At 44.7% G+C, this 23,100-nt stretch overlaps 1 protein-coding gene across 2 annotated transcripts in view; it reads right to left on the reverse strand.

Annotated features, from left to right (window-relative positions):
- The window catches only part of LOC110482761 (uncharacterized), a 59,660-nt gene that overhangs the window by 17,249 nt on the left and 19,311 nt on the right, over positions 1-23,100 (reverse strand). For both annotated transcript variants that reach the window (XM_077781859.1, XM_021552235.2), the window contains exon 3: positions 21,701-22,191. In XM_077781859.1, coding sequence (XP_077637985.1) covers positions 21,701-22,191 — 491 coding nt within the window. The remainder of the gene's footprint in view (positions 1-21,700; positions 22,192-23,100) is intronic.

Below are 23,100 nucleotides of genomic sequence, written 5' to 3' on the forward strand. Positions count from 1 at the left end.
ATTTATTTAGAATGAAAAAAAAAGGCAAAAAGCACCTGCCTCCAGTTCTAAATCTCTTTGCCATATACTGCAAGAGTCATTAAAGTTGTCATACCATGAACCACACAACTTAGCAAACAGGATATACTTGAAACAGCAATTATTCAGGGAAATTACAGAAATAAACAGGTGAGTTGAAGTTCTATCCCAGTTTTAAGGCACTCTTTTGAAAGCTGGTAAGTGAATAAAATCATTCTTTCCCCTCAAAAAATTGTCACCAAAAAAAACCCCAAGTGGAAAAACAAGGCTTCAAGAGAACAGTTCTTTCATTTAAAAAGATACTTTAACTACATTTTTTCATACTGAAAAAACTGGTGAGGAAGGCATGTCAGGAAGAATCTTCTCCATCAGCTTTTGAAAGAAATAAAGATTTTCCTTGCTTCTGTTTTTACCACTTCTCCAGTTGGAAAGCTGTGTGAAGTATGGGAAACCACTCCCCACAATCACACTTTTACAAAGCAACTGAAGTGTTTTTCAGATGAAGTTCTTAAAGGCTGTAGAAAGACATCCCACCATTTTACCAATATGAGTGGTAAATAGTGAGACCTTTCTATTTTCTCTCTTTTTGTTTGTTTATGATCCTTCTGCTTTCTCTAGCACAAAGCAGGATAAAAATCAACACAGTACAGGGAGGCTTCGAAACTCAAAAAGCTTAAAAAAATCCAAAACATACTAACAACCTCCAAAAAATTCAGAAGAAAAAGCACCATACCAAAATTGAAGTCAGTGCTTAGGTGAAAGTATTTATTATTTTTCCAGTAGAAAGTACTGCTGGGAGGTGGGAAGTAGTCCCATTCTTCTGCTGCCCTCTGTCACTCTACATCCCATAAGCACGTATTTGCAGTCCCAATCCACATTACTGCCCAAAACTTGGAGAGGGAGTGAGAGATCCACCCAGCATTTCTAAGCACATCAGCCTCTTTGATCTAAAATCCAGAACTTGGCATAATCATGTCCCACTTTAAAACTTTCACATGAATAGTTTGGGGCTCAAGGACAGTGTATTTTACTATCCAAGCATGCATGGGGGAAGAAGGGAGGTACTGCAAGGATTTTGAGCTTTTCCTGTTAATCCTTTAGCAGGTGAATCCTACTGCTGTCTCTATTATTGAAAGGACTCAACAGGAGCCATGCCTGACTGCTCTGGTCCCAGGTCTGACCTGGCAGCACAGCTCCAAGGTTTCTAACCCAAAAGGACCCAACAGTTCTTTGCACAAACCAGGCAGGAGACAAAGGGAACTGCTGAACTGAACTAGCCCAGCCTGCAGCTGTCCAACTAAACAAGTAATCCTGGGAATTGTATAAAATATCACAGGACTCAGCTCCCAGCCAGGCTGCAAGGCACTACAGTAAGACTCATATTTACTGGGAGGTCCTTGCCTTTCTCAAGGCCCCCATAACCACACAGTGAAAAAGAGAAGGAAGGAGACCTTGGTAGGGCTGACAAAACCCAGGGTGCAAGGAAGGGCAAAGTGAGAAGCTGAAAGGTCTTACAAAGTTTTGATCTCTCCTTAGGCTTTTCTTCCAGCTGCTGTAAAATGTTTGCTGGTGGGATGAGGAAGGGTAGGCTAGATAGTTCAAACCACAAGCCCAACAAGCCCACTGGTGGGATAAAATGTGCAAGACAAAGTCAGGTTCAGCAATGAAAGTTAGGATCAGGAATCATGATTTGGAGCCCCATCCTTTAGGGGAAGAATGCTGTTAGAGTAGAACATATCCTGCTGTGTCCCATAATACTACAAGCTTTTTGGCTTTGGGCAAGACCCTCAGCTTCCCCAGGCTACTGTAAAGCTGAGCTTTATAGTGGTACTTGGCTGAACCCCCAGGATGAAGTGAAGCTGTGACATAAAATTCTACATTGCCTCAGTAGCACCACTGAATCCTCTGCTGAAAGGAGGAAAACGGCTCTGCTAGCCAAGGAGCAAGTAAAACACCTTCCAGTACAGTCCAGTGGGATGAAATGCCTAGCCTGGCCACACCCACAGGTCCCCCAATGACTTCATCGGGGTGCAACACAAGATATTATTTCCCAATTAAATCAGCAGAGGCAGCAAGACACTTACTCATCCTGGCCTTATATTAAAATATACAGGGAGGACAAACAGAGACAGAAATTACATGACACCAAAGAGTGAATGAAAGCCTGTAGGTAGATGGGACAACCAGCCAGACTCTTCAAAGAGAAATTCAAGTGCTCAGCTGTATCCCAAGTCCTACTCTTCTGGTAGAAAACAGAAATGTTCTTTTAGTGATGCTGTTGTTGATAAGCTTTAATTATATGAGAATCTTATCACTAGTTACACTCCTGCTACGGTTTGCAAAGGTTTCATTGTGCAGCAAGAGCAAGATACCCTACATACTTTTTGTTCCTCTTCTGTCTCCTCTTTGTTCCTGGCTTTCCTCTTGATGGACTAAGTGGAAAAATAAAAACATGACAACCCCTCATCCACAGGCTGTTAAACTGGAGCATAAACATCAGCATATGAAGCTGCCTGGAGATCTCTTATTTCCACTTAGAGTGAAAACAGAGCAAGTCCACTTCTGCTGCACTCTTACAACTTCCAGATCCCACCCACATCATAGTAAAATCCAAAACAGAGAGCTGGAGAGAGAGAGAGAGAAACCCAGCTACACAATCCTGCAGCTGATAATGAATACATGGAAGGCAAGTTACCAAATGCTATTCTATTTAATCAAATTGCTTCCACCTCACTTGCAGCCACACACTTTCTGCACCCAGCACAGTAGAGCCATGCTTTAGAAAAAGTAAGTCAAGCCATCTTTGAATGGTTTTCCATCCCTCAGTCTTCCCTTTTCTTGCCAAACCTGAGCACAGACTTTCGGACAGGGAAGCTAAAATGCAGTGATGCCTAGCAACAGCAAGGGACTTTCCACAGCAGCCTCTCCTCATCCTCCCTCTGGAGACCTCCACGTCACAAACCAACCACGAGATGCAGCAACTCATTAACTCCTATTTACACAGATACAAGGCAGAGCTGAAATAACATTTATTTGGCTACATGACTTGCAGTAGCCTAAAGGAGGGGAAACAGCCTACAAGAAAGGTGACATATTCAATTTAGTAACCCTGGGATCATTCCTAACTACTATACCAATGTGAAAGTGCAGTTTTATTTCCTCAAGCTATTTTCTGGAGTTATGACAATGAGCAGAGCAGAGATTTGTCAAAGGTCACAGAGGATATTAGTAGCAGAGCTGAGAATAAAAGCATAAGGTATGGTTTCCAAAACTTTCTTCCACCTGCAGAAAACGAAATGGAAGAAAAAGAGGCAGTGTCCCTATTTCAATTAAAAAGTCTTTCCTGCTGGTCTCTGACAGAACTGCTAGCATCAGAGCTGAAAAATACAGCTTGGGAGCACTATTATTTGCATGAAGGGAAGTTTATTTTGCTATCTACTGTGACTTCTACTAAAAGGAGGAAATGACATAACTAAGGAAATGTTAAAGCCTTTTTGAGGACACAAGAGCTATGTCTTGCTCTAAAAGCAAAGCTAAATTGAAACACTTCAGGGTTAACCATCCAGAAAGCAGCAGAATCAGTTCAGCCCAAGAACCCACCCACCAATCTCACCACCTGCTCATGACCCAGAGACTCACTCAGTCCTGAGCCTGGATTCAAAATAAAGTTGCAGGGACTGGAAGTAACAGAAGCACACATTCACCAAATGAAATGTAATGGACCCCTGACCTGCCACACATCACTGCCACATCAAAATATCCCCATTAGAGCAGAGACGAGCCACCAGCCCTGCTTCTCTTGGAGCACAGCTCTCCAGTCCAGCCTTGCTTCAGGAAATATCTCCAACTGCTTAAGCAGCAGTGCTCCAAGCCCTCCAACACTGACTTGAGCACTTCTGAGCTAACCCAGAAGGAAATGGTGAATGCCTGCATTTGCTTATGCATAAAAGCTACCGCAGAACTATTCTATACAAATTGCACCACCCAGATGACAGCAATATATATTAACAATCAAAATACAGGCATTCCTAATGCAAGATCACTCCAGGAATACTGATATCCCTAAGATGAATGAATTCATGTCACAATGCTGCAACAGTTCAAAACTAAGTATTCAAAACTCTGTCAATGCACAGTTTAAGGACAGGCATCACAACTTAATTTTCAAATGTTTGAGAGTTTGAACAAACTCTTAACCCAGCACACCGTGCAAAATATTTTACATTGATAGATATTAATAAACACTTTTCATCTTATGTCTGATTATTACATACACATTTCTGGTCTTAAAATAGTTTCATTTTCACTACCTCCACAAGACAGACTAACTCTTTTGTCCATTAGTGTTGCGGGGGCAGGGGAGGGGGGGGTTAATTGCTATTATTTATTTAATTTTATTATCTGGCCATCATTTTAAACATAGGGGCCTGTCCAGAGTTGGAAACAGTTTATTGGTTTTCTCAGACTTATTTAGCCTATTTCTAGCAAAAGAGCACAAGAATTCTCAATTTCTCAACAAAAATCATCATTTCATGACACACTTCATCAAATGCTGGACACAGATACACAGTTCTAATCAGCTTGTTACAATTTAAGAATGTTGCAGAGATTTTTCACTTGCTTAATGAAAGAGATTTCAAAGTTAAAAAAAAGAATTAATTAAGTGTGCTTTAATTTGACTCAAAGATCAGACTTCCAAAGAACATCAAGCAGGCCAGAAGTCTGCCTTTCTTTAGTTTTGCTAATGACCCTTCACAGGACAAGTGCACTTTAAAAGGTATGGACATTTCTGTTTCTTGTTGACATCTTAAGGCTCTTGACAGGATACAAAGTTTAAGCAGTCCAAATTTTCAGAAAAAGCCTCCTCAGCTCCATAACCCATTTTAATTCTATGCTGTTAATCCTACTCGCCAGGTTCCCAGAGTCTTCCAGGAGCAAGAAGGCAAAACCAAGTTTGAATGTCTAGCACAGAAACAGAGGAACAGACCAATGATTTTGCTTGCTTTGTTTAGGCAAAAAAAAAAAAAAAAAAAAAAAAAAAAGAACTGAAGGAAGAAACAGTACAGCGTGAGGAAAAATTGCATTCTAAGTCACAGCAGAGGGCTGATGAAAAGGGAAAAACCAAGCCCAGTGATGCAATGTGCACAGAGAAAATTGCTTCACAGCAAGGCAGGGAGGCAGCTCCATGGCCCATTAAGCAGAGGACTGAAGGGGCCTCAACAAGAACATCTTGGGACAGCAAGGTGAAGCAGATGCTGCTCCAGAAGCAATGCCTACATGTGAGCTCCAGCCCGACACCAATCCCATTAGCCCAGGGAGCCAGGCAGGGAAGCACAGCCCTATGGCCCTCCTCTCCTGGGAAAGCATTTCAGAGCCAAGAGGCAGGGGTATGGGGCACCATGTCCTTTCCCAGCAGCTCTCAGAGGCAGGTTTGGGCCAGCAGGAACAGCTTTCCCCTGCAGCCAGCAGATGTTCTTGAAGGGGCCAGCGAGGCCCCTTCTCCAGCACAGGCTGAATGAAAGGAGGGGGATCAGCGCTTACACAGGCCAGATGTGAAAGTCCAGCACAGCCCCAGTTCAGCAGCAAGACTGAAGCTTTCAGTATTTTCCCAACACAACAGCTCTGTTCACCTTCAGGCTTAAACACCACAGCCCTGTGCCCTCTGCTTTAGAGAGATCCTCCACCCAAGAGAGCAGTGCTTCATGTCCACATGGAGGGCACGAGGGAGCAGGGCGATGGTTCTTGTCCTTTCGCCAACACAGTGATGAGTTTTCTACAAGGAGCAAAGCCACGTCTGCTGTCCCAATGAGTTTAGGAGAAAAAACAGGCAAAAAAATAAAAAACCAAAACAAACATAAAGCTATTTTGCAGGTTGATTTTGGACTGGCTTTTTTAATTCCTTGGCACTGAGAAATGTTGCTAGGACATGGGCATCACCTCTTAGCCCTGCAGTACAAAAACGGTACAGAATAAACAGTAAGTCACAGGCTCCTCCTTACTGCTTTTAAGCTGAAGCAGCTTTAGCTGACACCAAACCCCATCCAGGCTCAGGCTCCCAGGCACACATGACTTAAACTGGCAGACAAACCAAGGGGCCAAATTTTCCAAGCAGGCACCCGAGGGTACTCTACATTTGCATCACCAGGGATGCCCTGTGCCTGCTGTCTGAGCCCAGGGGTGCAAAGCCACTGTATCCAGTGCATCCACCTACCAGACACAGACACAAGCTCCCTGCCCAGCCCCTGAAGCAGCACAGCAACAGAAAGGCTATAGTTCAGCCATAGCTTTAAATTACAATTATCATTAGTCACAGTCTCCAGACTTCCCCATCAGAAGTTAAACAGCCTACAGCATTTTAAAAGACAGGCCAACTCAAATGGTTTGGCCAACAGTCCCCTCCAACAAAAACAAACCCCTGCATCCAAACACTAAGCTGTGGTGGTGGTATGGAACATCCTGAAAAGCCTCTTAACTCTTTCGAAAGTAATTTCTAGTTAATATTCAGGTGAATTCAGTGAATTCATGAGGTTTTTGCCACATTTATCCTCAGTCCATCTGAAGCTCCTTCAAAACATCAACACACCTGGTGTCTTAACATTGTCTAAAGAGCTTCCATCGCCACCAAGTTGGGAGTCCCAGTTATCCAGGCAGCACCTCTGCCAGCAAGGGTCAAAAATCCACAGCCTTCAGATAGTGCAAACACCGACAACTTAGTGTATCTGGACAAAGCAGCAGAGGAAATGCTGATTATTAAGTGATCACTGAGAACAAACACAAATTTTAAAAAAAAGCCAGGCAAGGCCTTACAAAAAAAGATGTATTGCAAGGACTTGCACTCAGCAAACAGTGGACCATGAAAACCAAAACAAAATAATTCCTGTGGTCACCAACATCCTTTCCAACATGGTTATCATTAATCACCTCGTTTTGTGCACTACTGGGAAGGGCTCAGCTATCACTGCTGAAGATAAATGGGTGAGAGCCTACAAGAAATAAAAACTGGCAGAACAGCAAGTCAGTCTCACCAGTAACTATTCTCTAAATAAGCACAGCCCAGTTTCACTGCAGTCCAGAAAGGCAATGTGCAAGTGATCACTGCAGAGTGGCACCAGGCTCCTGGGCCTGGTCAATACCTGCTACAGAAGAGAGTGAGCTGAAGCCTGGCCAGCAAGGTCTGCCACCTGGCACAACTGCTGAATTCCCACTATTCCCAAGGCCCAGAGAACAGATTAAATTATTCAAATTACAGGCTGCTTTTTGAAGTCTTCCCTGCATATCACACTAGAGCCACAGCTAATGTAAACACAACTACCTACTCACACAGTTGTGGTCTAAGCAAACAGACTGTCTCTGCCTGTCTGTAGGTGATTCTGGCTTTCTACTGCTCCTCTGTCCCCTTTGTGGCACACAGTTTCCAGATATACTCTGGACCTGTACAGAAGTCTTATCCCTTTAGGAACAGATAAAATGGGACATATTTTCCCTGGCACTTTTACTACTAGCCCTCTGATTGGAATTTGGGGATGGAGGAAGTGAACACTCTCCATGGAGCATCTCTGGCTTAGCAGCCACTTTCCCTGCTGGTCTGGCAGAGTCTTGAGTCTGCTGATCTGCAGGGTACATCAGATGGTTCATCTATTCACTCCATGCCAACCCCAAATCCCTGAGTTTTCTTTGAGACCTGGAAAAAACCCAAAGCTCCATTTGTGCAGGAAATCGACCTGACCAAAAACTCCAGCACCTGTGGAGTAACAAAAATGTAAAGAAAGGGCAGGATTCATTAATTCCCTATCACGCATCTGCACATGCCAAAGCTACCTAAGTTCAAATGTCGGGCTTGCCCTCCTGCTCGCTAGGGTGTGTGAAAGGAGGAGGGGTGCAAAAGGACTGGGGGGGGTCTAGTTTCACAGCTGGCAGGCATGGTAGCAGCTCCTGAGAAAAAGCTTACAAAGCTTGTAATTCAGGACAGCCAATGTGACTGTTTCCTCCCTTCCTTCCTGGCCTTGGATGCAAAGCTGTCCACAGGGAATGTCCAGTCCAGTCTAACATATCATCTGATGTCTCTATAGTTTATCTCACTTCTGAGTCCTTGGCTCAGACATGACTCCAAAGCCCTCCCTCCCTACAGACTTTTCAGACAAAGCTAAGCAGAAGGCACACTGCCTCCTGCAGCTTTATCCCATTCCCCTCATCACTGCTGCTGCAGCACATGGGAGATGGCAGTGCTAGGGGCTTGAAACAAGCAGCCCCAGACTCTTCTACCCTTTGCTGTTTAAATGCTGTCCCCAAGTGCCCCAAGAAGGGGTTAAGACATCAGCACAAGTCAGGCAACACTCTAAACACAGTTCCCCTTTAAGCAGGGAGATGCAGAGAGCTCTGAAAGTCACTCAGCTGTATACCCTGGGAAAGAAGGAAGAAAACCACTAAAATAACTGAAAGGCACCAAGTCTTGTCAGCTGTGCCATTACAGGGACATGGACAGGAAGAGAATCCACAGATAGCTGCTCCAAATCCAGGGGACACAGGTATAAAAGTGTGTGCCTTTACACTATCCTTGAGTAGCTGAAAAAACTACAAGACATTCCAAATGTTCTCTGCATGCCACAGGACCTCTTGCACAGCAGCCACAAAGTGAACAGCCAAGCATACAGAACACCAGATTTCCAGAAGAGACTGCAGGCTCACACAGGTTTGCCACATGGAAGAATAGATGTGTGTGTGAATGGCAAAAGGAAAAACTAGGCTAAACCAACTAGCTCAGAATGGTTTCAATTCTAGATTTTCAAGTCAATTTCTTCCTGGTTTTGACACAACTAGAACATTTTAGATGTTCATATGAAGTATTTATGTTTAAAAGTAAAAATTCTTGGACTTAAATGCTTGTTTGTCAGTCCAAATCCCTACCCTAAAGTTAGCACAAGGAACTTTTCAGGAGGCATAAAACCCACACAAAATCTACCTAATCCACCACACAAAATATCCAGTGGACATCACTGGGTTCTCTCTGAGTAGAACCTGGAATACGTACCTTTTAATGAGATTGTTAGCCAGAGGATTTGTCGTAGTGGAGCTTTTCAAAAATAGAGCAACATGAGATACAGTCATTGCACTAAATGAAGAAAGGATGTGTCAGCGGCCTGGATCTTCACAATAGGAACCTCAAAAGGTGGCTCTGAATTGCCTCCCACGCTCTTGAGTGCAAAGGACAATACCCTATGGGACCCCTTGCCTTGGGTTCATCTGGTGCTGCTGGGAACACTCACAAATGGAACTTTAAGCAGAAAACACAAGGTCACATCTTCAGATGAGAACTTGGATTCATGGACAGCAGGGAAACTTTGAAAAAGCCAAATGCAGACTGACTATATAAACAGCTCTGGAAAGCCAAAACAAGTCTGTCTTACAGAAGCAAACATCCCAAATCATGTGGCTTGCTCAGGCTCTGAACACAGAGCACAGAGTTCCTCCTCTTCTCCTAGCAAGACACACACATGTATCATGTCTGCACTGCCCTGCAAAATATTTGAGCATATTCTCCTTTCACATGACTATGCCTGTTTGGGAAATCTCATGTGTTTGCATGAGCACATGAAAATAAACAAATACTACATGAGAAACTGGAGACAAGAAGATGATTAACAAACCTGAGATACCGTTTTTGCCTACAAACAGACATCCATGAAGGGGGAGTAGTACAACACTCCTCACCACAGAGAGAAATGATGAGGTAAGCCAACTGTTCCCACATTCCCCACCCAATCACCTATTCACCCACATGCTCTTCTTCCCCTCTGAACCTTACTTACACATCAGTGAGGAGGGAACATGCTGAAGCAGCTAGGCAGCTAACAGGATAAAGGCCTCTTACAGCAGGGAGCTAATCCATTTCTGCAGAACATAACTAATGATGGTGTTTGGAGATGGCTCTCCCATGCCCACATGGAGCAGGGCCTGCCCACACGTGCCTCACTGCACAGCACACAGGCTCTTGACCAGGTAGTGCTCCAGTCCTGAAACTCAGAACTTCACTACCAACTGTGAAAGGACAAGGCCTGTACCCATGTGAACACCTTGCAAATATTCCAGAGGAGCCAGCATCTCCTGCCTAGTGCACTGTCCTTCCTCTTAAGTAGACACAAAGTTCCCTTCAGCACTGCCAATCAGCACTTGCAGATTCTGATGATTCTGATACCATTTTGCATCCTTTTGTTCACATCCTTACAGGTGCATATGGCTTGATATGGTGTAAAGCTGGTCCAGGGAACCATCCCCAGTGCAAGGAACAAAACAACCAATTCAAGGTGTTTCTCCCGGGACACTCCAATGGGCTAAGTAAGCTTCAGCATCTCTACTTGTCCATGGGTACCATCACAGAATACACCTGCCAACATTTTGAAACTCCCCAATGTGAGGGCAGTGAGGCACCACTAGAGTTGGAAGAAGATCATGGCCCTTTTAAACAGGTGTTAACAGAGCACAGCAACCCTCAGAGCTCTGCATGAAGTATTTGCTGGAGAACTGCTGCCTTCAAGAATGCCACTCCATTGTCTGCATCAAGATGCACCTTCCAAGTATTTAGAAATAAACCATCAACCCAACAGCTTGCAAGAACACTGACATGTGTTATACAGAGCCTGTATAACACGTCAGTGCTCATAACACGTGCATCAGTTTTAAGGCACAAATCATATCAGTGTTTCCTTCTTTCAGCTCAGGATTTGGGCCCATCTCATGCTTACAAAACAGTCATGCTCTAGGACCAATAGGGCTCCTTCACTCACACGCTGCAGAAAGGCAGAAGTACAGATGAACACATTAAAATGTGACCAGAATGTCTCAAGGCCAAGTTCATTAGGATCATCTGTACAGAGAAAGGCTGGTAACAAAAGCAAAAGTTTACATCCATTTATATAAATAGTGTTGAGAGTGTTTGAATGATTTGGATGCTTGCATCCAGAAAGCAAATGAACCAATGCCTCAGCTCAGTACAGAGTTTTATACAGTGGACTGAGCAAGTCTCACAGTTGCAGCAGTAGCTACAACTGCTTTCTACCTCTAACCCTACAAGCAGCCCCATCATGAGATAGCAATCTGGCTTTTTTTCAACTTCTGGTAGTTATACTCAGCTCTAGAGAGTCCATAGGCTGTTTAGCACAACTGCCATAGTAAAGTAAGAGTCTGCAAAATGCAAACAGGACAAACCAGCACAGCAAAAATGCCTTTCACACTTCTTGTAGCAGAAAGGCTTGAATAGAACATTGGTGTACTATGAAACAAAAGAGACAGGAATGTTAGAATAGTTGTACTGTAAGTCTTTCTGCTTAGAAAATATTTTCCAGGAGCACCACTTTCAGCGCTCATAATTGCAGTCATTCTGCTAACAATAATTTGAAACTAAAAGGATTGGTTATGTTATTATATAGAGAAAAACAAGTTGAAAATTAGTTAAGAGCTTGACTAAAGCCTCCACAGGTCGACAAATTTTTATTTTGTTTATGCTGTCAAAAAGAGCATGCTTACAATAAGACTGCAAAGTAACCTGCAAAGCATTTTAGGGTTTTATCCTTTGTACAGCGAATCAACCTGTTTTTTCCATAAACATGTGAAGGTGAAATTATAGCTTGTAAACATATGCCATGATTTTAAAGCACAAGCATGTTTTTGAATTAAAAATACAGCCTTCCCTAGTATAGACATGACCACAGACTTCATTTACATTAAGTTCCTAACACTCTAGACAAAGCTCAGTTTTACAAATTCATTCCTATGAAAACTGCTATGCATAAGCAGCTGAAGTCCAGCAGAAAACCAAAAAGGTTGTTTGCAATGAGGAAAACCAGCAATTTTCATAGAGTCTCTCTTAAGTGTCTTCATTTGTGTTTTATTTTCAATTCACCTGTGGCCCTCAGGACACCTACGTTTTTGAAATCTTTAATTTAGTAAAAGTGCTGTTACATGTTTTTTTGTCTTGAAGAGGGAGGGTTTGTCTCTTCCTTATTGGTCATCATTTCTTCAAAACAAATTGCAGCTCAACGAGAAGTGTATCTGGGCTCACAGCTCTGGAAAAGGGCAGGGAGTTTTACAAGGGAATCTGCTCTGGTTTAACTCAGTCTCCGTCTACATGAGAAGTAGATGCCTCTATTGAGTGCCACCCCCAGTGAAATGAGCTGTGGACCAATGCCCAAAACTCCCATTGACATCAACAGGCTGAAAGAAAGTGCGAGCAGAGCCCAGCAGTGCAGTTCTCATGTGAGCCAACAATGGAGAGGTTATTCAGAGCTAAGGCAGAAAATCAGAGCTAAACCCCAGCCCACGCCAAGGACAGCTGTGTTGTTGACAGCCAGGCTGGCTATTCTACCACTCCAAAGCTTGTCTCAAATACAGCATTTCCTAGAGTGTTTACTCTAGTCACAGGCTTGGCCTTAAAAGCTCAGCCAGCTTCTGCCTATTGAGCAGTAGTAAATGGCTGCTGCATTTTCAAGACTCAGATATGCTCTGGACAAGCTGCTTGTTCTCAGTATGTGGTGACAAAGTGGAGCACAAATGCCTGGCATTAATATTTAATCAGCACCATCACATGACTGCCCTGTTCCTGCTGTTACCGCTCATACTACCACCTCCCTCCTTCCTTCTCACTCATGGGCAGTGCCCCATGGGACACTGCTGGGTGCAAAGCACGCCCGTGTCACCTCTCAGACACCAATGCCAAGCCATGCTGGGCAAGGAAGGTGCTCTGGTTCACTGACACCAAGCTATGCAATGCCAGAGAAAAGCTAAGGAAAACCAAGCTCTTGTTTTCCATTCCTTGCTGCCATCTCTTCTGCATAGTGCTCTGACCAAGTCTATAGCCATCTGAATTCTAAGCAACAGCAGCCCTTTTTATCTTGTGGCTGCTGAATTCTAAGGGAATTCAACACTTAGTGGTGGTAAAGTAGGAACAAAGAGAAAACAAAAATCCTAATCTATCTCTACTGCTTATTTCAGTTTCATAACCTGTTCAACACAGTCAGAAAAGCAAGCAGAAAACTGCCACCACCATCAGATGTCCTCTGGACTGCATGAAGAATAACCAGAGTGGTTCTAAATAGCCATTCACCCCCTCCAGTTTCCTCAAGCCACTTCACTGGCCCTCCAAAGAACTAAACTGTAAGGCTCTCTCCTTTTCAGAGGTTGCTACCAAAAGCAAAAGGTGCAACTTATTACGCCTGAAGAGAGATCCATTGTCCTGCAGACCAAATACAATTTGGGCAGTGACAGCATATGGTGGAGCTGCCTGCAGACTCCTTCTCTCCCCAGGCAAGGGTGAGATATTTGTATCACAGTGAGCCACATGCTGAGGGAGGACTGGGCAGGAACAGGTATCTGGCCAACTCAACAGCCACACTGGGACCCAACCCAGGCAGCCCCTTTAGTCCAGACACATCAAGGCTGGGGGAGGTGAGGACAATCCAACCCTACTGCAGAAGAGGAGAGCAGTGCAGAGAAAGTTCCTGACCTTCACTTCCAAGCAGCATCTCCAAGCTGGTGTTTTTGAAACATATATACAGGTTGCAGCAAAATTTCTTAATCTATTAGGCTCCTGAGATAACTTGGGCTGAACTCAGGGACTGGGAAACAACGTGCCAACATTACCCTCCTACACAGTACTGTGTGAAAACAAGAACAAAAATATCCTGCAGAAAACCTTTTTTGAAAAGGACCAGAAGTCAACACACAAGAGACAGAACAGTGATATGCTGCAGGATGGCCACCCTTGGGGATCCAATCCAGCACCCATTCTGTGACTGCTGCTCACCCCACATCCATTGACATTTTATCCAGTTGAGTTGTTGCTGCAGTTAGGAGCTCTCAGTTTTGCTGAGTGATATTTTCTGTGGCCAGCTGGCAGCCCAACGTAAAACACAGCTAGCAGATATGGGAGACTGGGCTTTTCCTTTTATTAGTTCAGTAGGAATCATTCTATGTGGTTCTTTGAGAGCAAAATGAAAGAGGGTAAAACCCCAACCTTGTCCATTCACATGCAGAGCTTCTGGCAGATGCTTTCAGATGGAAGTGATTTACCTCCTTCCCAATTTGCTCCTCTCAGGCCTACCTAACCATCAGAATCAGACCAAGAGTTCAAGTCCTACACAGCATCACCAGCATCACTCAGGACTTCTCCCTGAGTCACATGCCAGTGGTGCCCATTTGATCTTCTCTCCTTGGACTGCAGCCAGAGACTCAGCTCTAGTCTAATACCTTCTTACCAGGCTTTAGAGCTTTGAGGAAAAAAAAGAAAGACAGCAGGGTTGGCAAGACATCCAGCAAACCTGCCAATCTTAAGTGATAAGCCCTTGGCTTGAACCTCAGGCTCATAATTTTCTGCCACTGGTGCCAGGTGGTATTATTGTCCCTTTGGGAATCTTAATACAACAAAAATACTCTCTCTAGCTCTGTCTCCACCATTCTTAACTTTCCTACTCCACAGATCTCTGCTGCTTCTCAAACTTCAGCCACATCAGATGTCCTTCCCTCATCTTCCTTTTGCTCAACCAAGCTCTGGTGTTATCCAAACACCCTGACCAACCTAATCCCTGCTCTCTTTCACGAGTCACAGAAGCACCTCAAGGAACCACATTTCAGATGTCTCAGCATATATTCTAGCTAATGGCTCACCCTCCCTTGATAGTCCAGATAGATATATTCACCAGCATGCAAACTTCCAGGAAAAGGCAGCAAAATTAAACAGCCACATACCCCAGGAAAAAAGAGACCAATAAGTATTTCCAGACAGCAGCTCATTTGTCCATCTCCCTTTTGAATGTTGTCCTTTTGCACATATTACAAAAACAGAACAAAAATGCACTGAGACAAAACAAGGAAGGAAGACATGAAGAAGAACAGAAGCATTTGGCTCTAGGAATGGACTAGACATTCTGTGCCAGGGCTCACACAACAGAGGAAGAGGTGCAAAGAGAAGTGTGTGCTTAGAATGAAAATCTGCTAGCAGCACACCTGAAAGGTGAACACAGTATCAATAGATGCCATAGGCAGAACTGGAGTGGACTTGCACTAAAACCAATTCTGTATTTCAACAATGCACAGAGAACACACATCCTCATGGAGAAGCTGTTGACATACAGGCTGCAGAACTTCCAAAGGGCCTTTGCAACCTCAACCATTCTGTGAGAATGCTCTAATCTCTGGTACACTGGTTGATGCAGAGTTTAGGAATAGGACTAGATTATCCTGCCTGCCTTGCCTTTGGCATTTACAAACTGGCAGCAAGATGAACCTTACCATCAGTGAAAAGACAACATAGTAAACTTACTTGCCTCTTTCAGGGGGAAATCATTATGCTTTTTAAGAAGCAGCTAGGCCAAGTTGTCCATGGGTTACCCCTCTCTTACATTCCCATTCATCCAGCTGCAGCTGCACACACAGGCACTCCCTAATGTTTTTGCATGAATTAGATAACATCCAGGGAACACTTATGAGACACAGAGACAGAGGTATCTGCTGCCTGGCAAAAGCATAATCACCTCCTTGAGGCTAGGTGGAGTTCCTCATGATTTCCCCTGCTACTCATTATTTCCCCTGCTATTGAGTCTCTCTCCACCTCCCAGACAGCACGTTTTTCTCCCCACCACTGTCAGACTATCAGTGTCTGATGTCAGCTAACTGGACATCAGCTAGCCAGCACAGAGCCAGTCTTCACAACAGAGATCAAACCACAGGAGAACATCTCCTCAGCTCCTCCAAAGATGCAAAGAACAAGATACCTGTACCATGCCCCATCTCCCACTCATATGGTACACATCTAGAGTCCCTGAGCCTCCCACCCACCATGGAACTACATCCTTATAGGTGAGCAGACGAGACAATGTCATCTATCACATTCAGCCCCAAATTCCCTCATGCTAGGACTGCCTTGCAGCAGCAACACACAGCATTTGTTTGCTGGCCACTTCAGTGCCAAACACTGTCAGGGCTGAGATAGACAGGCACTTCTGTGCTGGAAGAACAGCTGCTGCAGCATATTTCTGGGGGTGAAAAATTAAAGCAAAATTGCAGGAAGTTACCAGAAGCAGAATTTCTCATTCTCTACTGATGCAATCAGCTTCTGCAACACTTTCTTTACTTTGTCACTTTAACAAGCCCACAAAGGACTGCTATGGCCCAATTTCCCACACCTGAGAGACAAGCTCTGGTTCTGGGCCCCTTAAGAATTGGTGTAATCTATTTATGCTCAGCACAGGCCCCTGAACTCCACTCAGTCACTCTGGAGAGTGAGGCCCAGGGCAGAGACTGGGATGAAACTACCACCAGCACCAGCAGTAGATTTTCCGGCACCCTCTCGCCACAGAGAGAAGCTCAGATGGGCAAACAGATGGTAACAATTCTGAAAAGGCCTGGATTCAAATGGGAGGCCAAGAGGTGAAAAGGACTCATGAGCTCACACGTGGAAGCTATCTGGAAGCTATTTGTCAAGTCCTGGAGAGACAGGCAAGGGCAAAACCCAGCTGTGCTAAGGATATGGAAATCTCACCCTGGAGCCATTAGCAGCCCAAATCCCAGACCCCAGTGCAGCAGGGTCACACACTGGGTCCTTGGTCATGTGTGGCAAGGGCTGTTCTGCAGCCTCTGTGCAACCAGTATTGACTCAAGGGACATTTTTGGAGCTGATCACCCCACCAGTGCTCAGTCCAACCAAAATGCCAGCACTAAACATACAGAAGAAGGAAGATGGTCTTGATATTACACAGCTAAGCCCAAATTAGGATTCTCATCAAGCACTTTATCCAGGCCATTCCAGTGTCAAGATGAAGATCCACTCCTTTATCTTGCACTGAAACTAGTCACCCACCAAAGGGGGTGCAGAGCCTGCAATGAGCAATCCAAGTATTAGGATGAATTTTTCTCTTCTCTGATAGCCTTCTTCATCCTAGCATCTCATTGCATTTCAAAGAATGCACTAAGCCTCCAAAAGAAAATGCCACTGGCACTCTGTAGAGGAAGCCAAATAAAGAACAGCTGAGATCACTTGGCTTGTTCAGCCTGAAGAAGAAGAGACTGAAAGGACCTCACTGCAGTCTAGAACTTCCTTATGAGGGGAAGCAGAGGGGCAGGCACTGCTCTCTTCTCTGTGGTGACCAGTGACAGGACCCAAGGAAATGGCCTGAAGCTGTGTCAGGGGAGGTTTGCAGTGGATATAAGAAAAGGTTCTTCACCCAGAGGGCAGCTGGGCACTGTAAGAGGCTCCCCAGGTTAGTGGCCATGGCATCAGCCCTGCCAAGGTTCAAAAAGTATTTGGATAACACTCAGGCACATGATGTGATTCTTGGTGCTATCTTTGCAGGACCAGGATTAGAACTTATGGGCCATTTCTAACTCAAAATATTCTATGAATTTCTGATTCTGTCTATTCATACAAGCAGGCAAACCACAGCAGAAAGCTCTGAGCAAGACATGAAACTAATCTAATCACTTTGCAGCATACCTGGAAATATACCCATGTACCCATACTCTTTGCCTTGTACTTCAAAATTATGCTTTCCATATCGGGCACCTAGCCACACAAAGAATTTGGACTGCTTGTTGTACCACCCCAAAGCTGCTCTCCCTCCAAGAGATCTCTCTCCCTGCAAATGCTACACTCTGACTTCACAAGCTTCTTTAAGTAGATTTCAGCACAGGAGGATCCTTTACTTCCTCTCTGTTTACACAACATGCCAAGACCAATTAGGCCCCTGGGAACAAGCTCAGCAGCTCCAAGAAGTCTTTGTGACACCCTAGACTTCCTTATGCCTCAGGTGAACCTGGTGCCTTCACCTTGAGCCCAAGGATGTCCCTGCTCTCCTTGACCTTATGCTCTCAGCATTGCCAAAAAAGCCAGATATGCTGAAGGGGTAGCAGCCATGCAGAGTGGCAGCAGGCTTCATTAAATAGCAAGTGGTTGGTGTGGGAATCCAGGACTTCCCTCTGGCTGCCCTGGCAGGTCTGGGACCCTGGCAGGGGTCAGGAACCCCCCTGGACAGAGCCCCCAGAGACACTGTCTGTGATCTCTGTCCATGGAAAAGAGTTTACAATCTTACAGCATGAATTACAAGCTCTGAGTGTTTGGTATAAGTAATAATTAAGTGTGGCACGGGTGCAAAAGTAAAATTTTAGGATTCTAGATTAGGGGTTCAAAGGGGACAAGATGGAGGAAATTGGGTGTGTCTTGTCCTTTTTCTCCTTCTCCATGCCCTCCATGTTTCACTGTGGTGTTGGCATTTTTCTGTTGGTTCAGGCTGGGGACACACTGTCCAACGTAGGTGACAGATATTGGCACGTTATTGTAAATGCAGCCCAGGGAGTTTCTGGTATTTAATGTTTGTCACATCCCACTGAGGGCAGAGCCCCACACGCTGCCCTGCAGGACAGAGCTGGGCAGGGCAGCAGAACATGTTAGAGATAAACAGAATAAACAACCTGGAAACCAGCACAGACCAATTATGGCTTCTGCTTTGGCAACGGGGCAGAGAGACAGAGACTTTCTACAGTTTCAGAATCATCAATACCACAGATTCTGACAGGTTGGCAGCAGGGCCTGCATGCAGTGATGTGTCCGTCCAGGGACCATGATCAAGGTGCTGGGAGAGGGCATTCACTGCAGCAAAGCAAGTTTCTGCACAAGCCAGGGCATTTCTGCCCAATTAAGGGAAAGAATAGAAGTCTTCTGAGCTAATTTTCTAGGCCTTTGAAGAAGCAAAGAAAAGCGTGCATTGAAATATCCTCACTCAGCCTCAACAGGGAGACACTGGGTGGGCCAGCTGACCAGCCAGGGTGGGAAATACATCTGCCAACAGTCCAAATTCATGTCTGGGACACAGAAGGGCTGAATTACTGTAGCCTGTGAAGCTGGAAAGGCATAGGCTGGCATCTAACCAAAACAGGGCTTTTTAAACCTGCTCCTGGTACAGCCTTCCCTGCTGCAGGAGGCTGAACTGAAAGGCATGGATGATGGAGATTTCCATTTATTCACAGGCTAAGAAAGGACAACAATTCCCTAACTTCTTAAAAGCACTCTGATTGCCCCCAACCCACTTGTCTCCCAAATTTGCTCCTCTTTTTTACCAAAAGGCACCAAATCACTGGAATACAGGAAGACATTTGGATACCACTTGGCACCAACCCATGGGAGGAAGTAAAACCTTCTTAAACATCCCAACACAGAGCCAGTCTACACTCAACTCTCTGGACCAATATTCCATCACCATCCAACCTAAACAGAATTTGATGCAAAGCATTTGGCACCTCTTCATCCACCCCTGAGTTACCCATACCACATCACACCCCCAAAGTGTCTTCTTATCTCACAGCACATTTGCTTCAGGCACAAATTCATCTTGCCTGAGTCTCTTTGTCATCTGTCAGCTGGATAGAGCTGCAGAAATGGGAAGTAAGGCTCAGGGATAAGAGTGAAAGCCACATCTGCTGCTCAAAGGAAAAAACGTTTAGCTGATAAACTTTTCAGCTGTGCTCTCATGGGCAAGCATATGATAGGAAGGATAAGAATCACAAAGCAAGAAAGGCTTGATGTTCAGAGCCCAGATGAAGCCTTCAAGTAGCCTGTTTAATATTAACATTCCTCATATGCATCATTTACCTGACTAAGAAACACGTGATGCCACACACCAACCAGGTAGTTAAGAGACATTTTTGTTGGAAAAAAACAGACCAAAATACAAGTACCCCGGTCCAATTTTATAAGTGGGGAATGGGAGTCCTGAATGATTTTCATAGGAGAAATAAGTACAGGTAGCAAATAAAGACTCATCATAAAGCTTCTAGATGTTACTGGCTGAAAGTTAACCAATTAAAACTACAAAAACAAGACAAATGACAAGATATTCAGGCTGCATCTCACTGTGCATGTGTGTGTCATGTTGTGCCCTCAGTACACTTCTTGTCAAATTAAATCCACCAGCTGACTATCCTTTATTTATAAAATGGATTCCACAACCATGGAATGCTAATGACATCCACAGTAAAAATGTTATTTAAAAACACACTGCCACCTCCACTCCAGATTTCAACCTCTTCTGCAAAAATCTTTGCCACAATTAATCCAGAAGTGTAGAGAGCAAATGGACAAGGAAGTCAATTATTCTTACAAAGCTTCCCCAGAAAAAGCCAACAGTTTGGAAAGCTTGTTTAAATTAGCCCCTAACCTTTATCAGTATACTCCTAAAGCCAGTGCTGAAAGATGCTTGAGGGAGAGCAAGCAGATGCTATGCCTGGCATCCAAATCAGAGAAATCACCTGGGCCAAAAGAAACATTTCCCCATTTACTTATGTGCACTCTGAAAAAAGAGAAGCCTGGGCACAGGCTTAGCAGCTTTCTTCTCCTCTCATAAGGATGTGAGACTAATTAAAGTCTGTCAGTATCAGTAGAAGATTTGGGTAATGTGAAATGCAAGACTGGGCCTTTTGAATGTTCTGTGAGCAGAAACTTGGCTAGAAGGCTGAAAAGGGGGTGAGGAAAACCGTACTGAAAACACAAGTCTCTGCATTATGTATTCATGGGACGTATGCTGCCAGCAGGACTGAGAAAAACCAACAATGTAATAGGGAAATAGAAATCTCACTTTTAGGGATCTTAGAAAATAAATGCATAGTCCTTTCTTTTAGTGGGTCCATCTTGTAGGCTTAAAGGAAGTGTTGCAAGCAAGGTTAAAACTAGTACATCCAACAAACCGGAGGCAATGAAATTCTTTCCTAATGAGAGGAAATTCAGAACTGAAAATAATTGTTTTTAACTTACTGCAATGTACCAGGGCCAGCAGATGTCTGCAGATATCCTTTTAAACTGGCACTACACCATTGCAAATAGAAAAATAATGAAGAGACATAAAATACTAACTCTACAGCAAGGCCTTTTGAAAGAGAGGCGCCAGATGGGAACTGCACTGGGTAGCCTGCCCCTTTTCCCAGGCTCTGCAGAGATGAGGCAAACTCCTAGCATTTCTAAACTTCAGTCCCAGGCCAAACTAAAGTCCTGGAAAATCAAGAGCAACTGCATCTAGAGCAAACTGCACGCAGTTTGTAAAGTGTTAAGAAGGTAAAAAAGCACTCTTTTAATCAATGTAGAACTCCTAGGAGGCATAGAGAGATCTAGGCCCAAAGAGGTCAACGAGTGTGGAAATTCCTGTCATCATCAAATCGACAACCACTTTCACCAAAGGCTCTTTTGTGTACATGCTAAGCAATTAATTTATTTTGGAGTAAGTGACATAGGTCAGATCATGGAAGCAGTGGTAACTTGATGAAAGCAAACGCCAGTGATTTTGCTCCTCTGCCGTGCAATGAACTGGACAGTATGAGTGCTGCTTTCCTGCTGGGGTAGCAAGTCCAAATTTTGTGTGGCTAGGTGCCTGATATGGAAAGCATAATTTTGAAGTGCAAGGCAAAGAGAACAGCCCAAGTGTAGCAGGAGCCAGACACGAGGCAGTGCCTTTACCTCTCAGGAGGGGCATCTACACTTACCCCAATTTATCCAGACAGCAGAAGCACCCTGAAGGTGTGCCCCTGAAGACATGACCACAACAAGCAACCCTATGAATTTACCAATCCTTGCCTCAATAACCTTTTTCTGTCTTTGCTTACCGGGCCTTTTTCTCGAGCAGTGCTGCTTTCCTCACGTCAAGTTCTGCCTTACCTGCTGCATTTTTTCCAGGTCAAGGCTGGGCCGGCTGACCTTATCCCCATATCCTTGCCGATGTCTCTTACAAGGCATGACCTGCTCGAGGCCTGCCCCAACACTGGTGAGGATTAAAGATCCGGGCGCCGGGCTTCGCACCAGGGGCTGGAGTCTCTTGGGAGGGGAGGCACTGAACAGCACGGGGCTCGGGCTGGCGTGGAGGCCATCGCCCCGCTCTGCCGCGGGCCGGCAGGACATGGCGCACAAGTTCTTCACCTCTTCGTCGCTGGAGGAGGCGTTGTTGCCGTCGCCGCAGCAGGCGAGCCGGCTGACCTGGGACCACTTGCGCTTCTCCGCCGCAAACTCTCGGCTGATGCGCTCCAGCTCCTCTTCCGAGCTGTGGCGGTCAAGGCCGGCGTGGATGAGGGCGCGAACCTTGCAGCATTGGTTTTCCTGGTTCTGGAGCTGGTTGGTGGCCAGGGGAGTCAGGGTACAATTCCGTCTTCTCTCTAGTGGGAGGAGGAGATTGAGAAGTGGCAGAGCAGATCTGTGTCCCACAGCCTAAGAAAATGGGCCTGTTTTCTCCTGACCTGCTGTTTTCATCTCCTCCCATCTTCTCTTCCCCAGATGAAATACCCCCCAGCTGAATGCTTCCCTTTGGAAGTTTCCTGCTTCCCTTTGGAAGTTTCCAGACCTTTTTTCAGACCAGATTGCTAAATGTCACCCCCTTTCAAACTATCACCTGGAAGTCTAGTTCCAGAAAAATAACATCGATCTGTCACCCACCTCACCTCCTCAAGGTGAAGACATGAGCTTACAAATGTGTTGCTAGGCACTTGCCTCTAGCCAAAAACTAATAGTAACTTCTAGTGACCAGTTCTTAGGGCAGAAGAGCCAAGTTACACTGTTCTGAGCATCACCTTTATGGCTCAAACAAATCAGATCTGGTTTCTGGAAAGAAAAGTTCTCTATTACAAGACTTGTCACACAAGAGAGCTTGTCTTCAGCACAATCTAGGCATGCTTTATTTCTTCTGTTGAGCTCTTTTTATGCTAAGCATATGGAGCAGAGATTTGGATTCTAACAGGGCATGTCCTGTGGGTCAGGAATTGAACTTCTGCTACCTCTGCATAAGAATCTGCTTGCACAAGGCATGCACTAACAGCAAACTAAGCATAATTTAAGAGATGCATTTGCTACAGATTTCACCTGCAGCTCTAAGCTACTTCATATCAAGTCCAAAAACAACAGCAAAGCACCTGTATCTTCTCTACCAAAGACTCTCACTAGATGTAAGAATAGGGCTGCACAATACCAACAGTCTAGGAGGAAGGGAGAGACATAATCAAATAACAAGTCCAGGGGAATGAATAAACTGAAGGTTAAAACTCAAAATAGCAAGTATGAGGAAACCCAGA

The sequence above is a fragment of the Lonchura striata genome, chromosome 3 (genome assembly GCF_046129695.1).
Source record: "Lonchura striata isolate bLonStr1 chromosome 3, bLonStr1.mat, whole genome shotgun sequence".
In the NCBI taxonomy this organism is placed as follows: domain Eukaryota; kingdom Metazoa; phylum Chordata; class Aves; order Passeriformes; family Estrildidae; genus Lonchura; species Lonchura striata.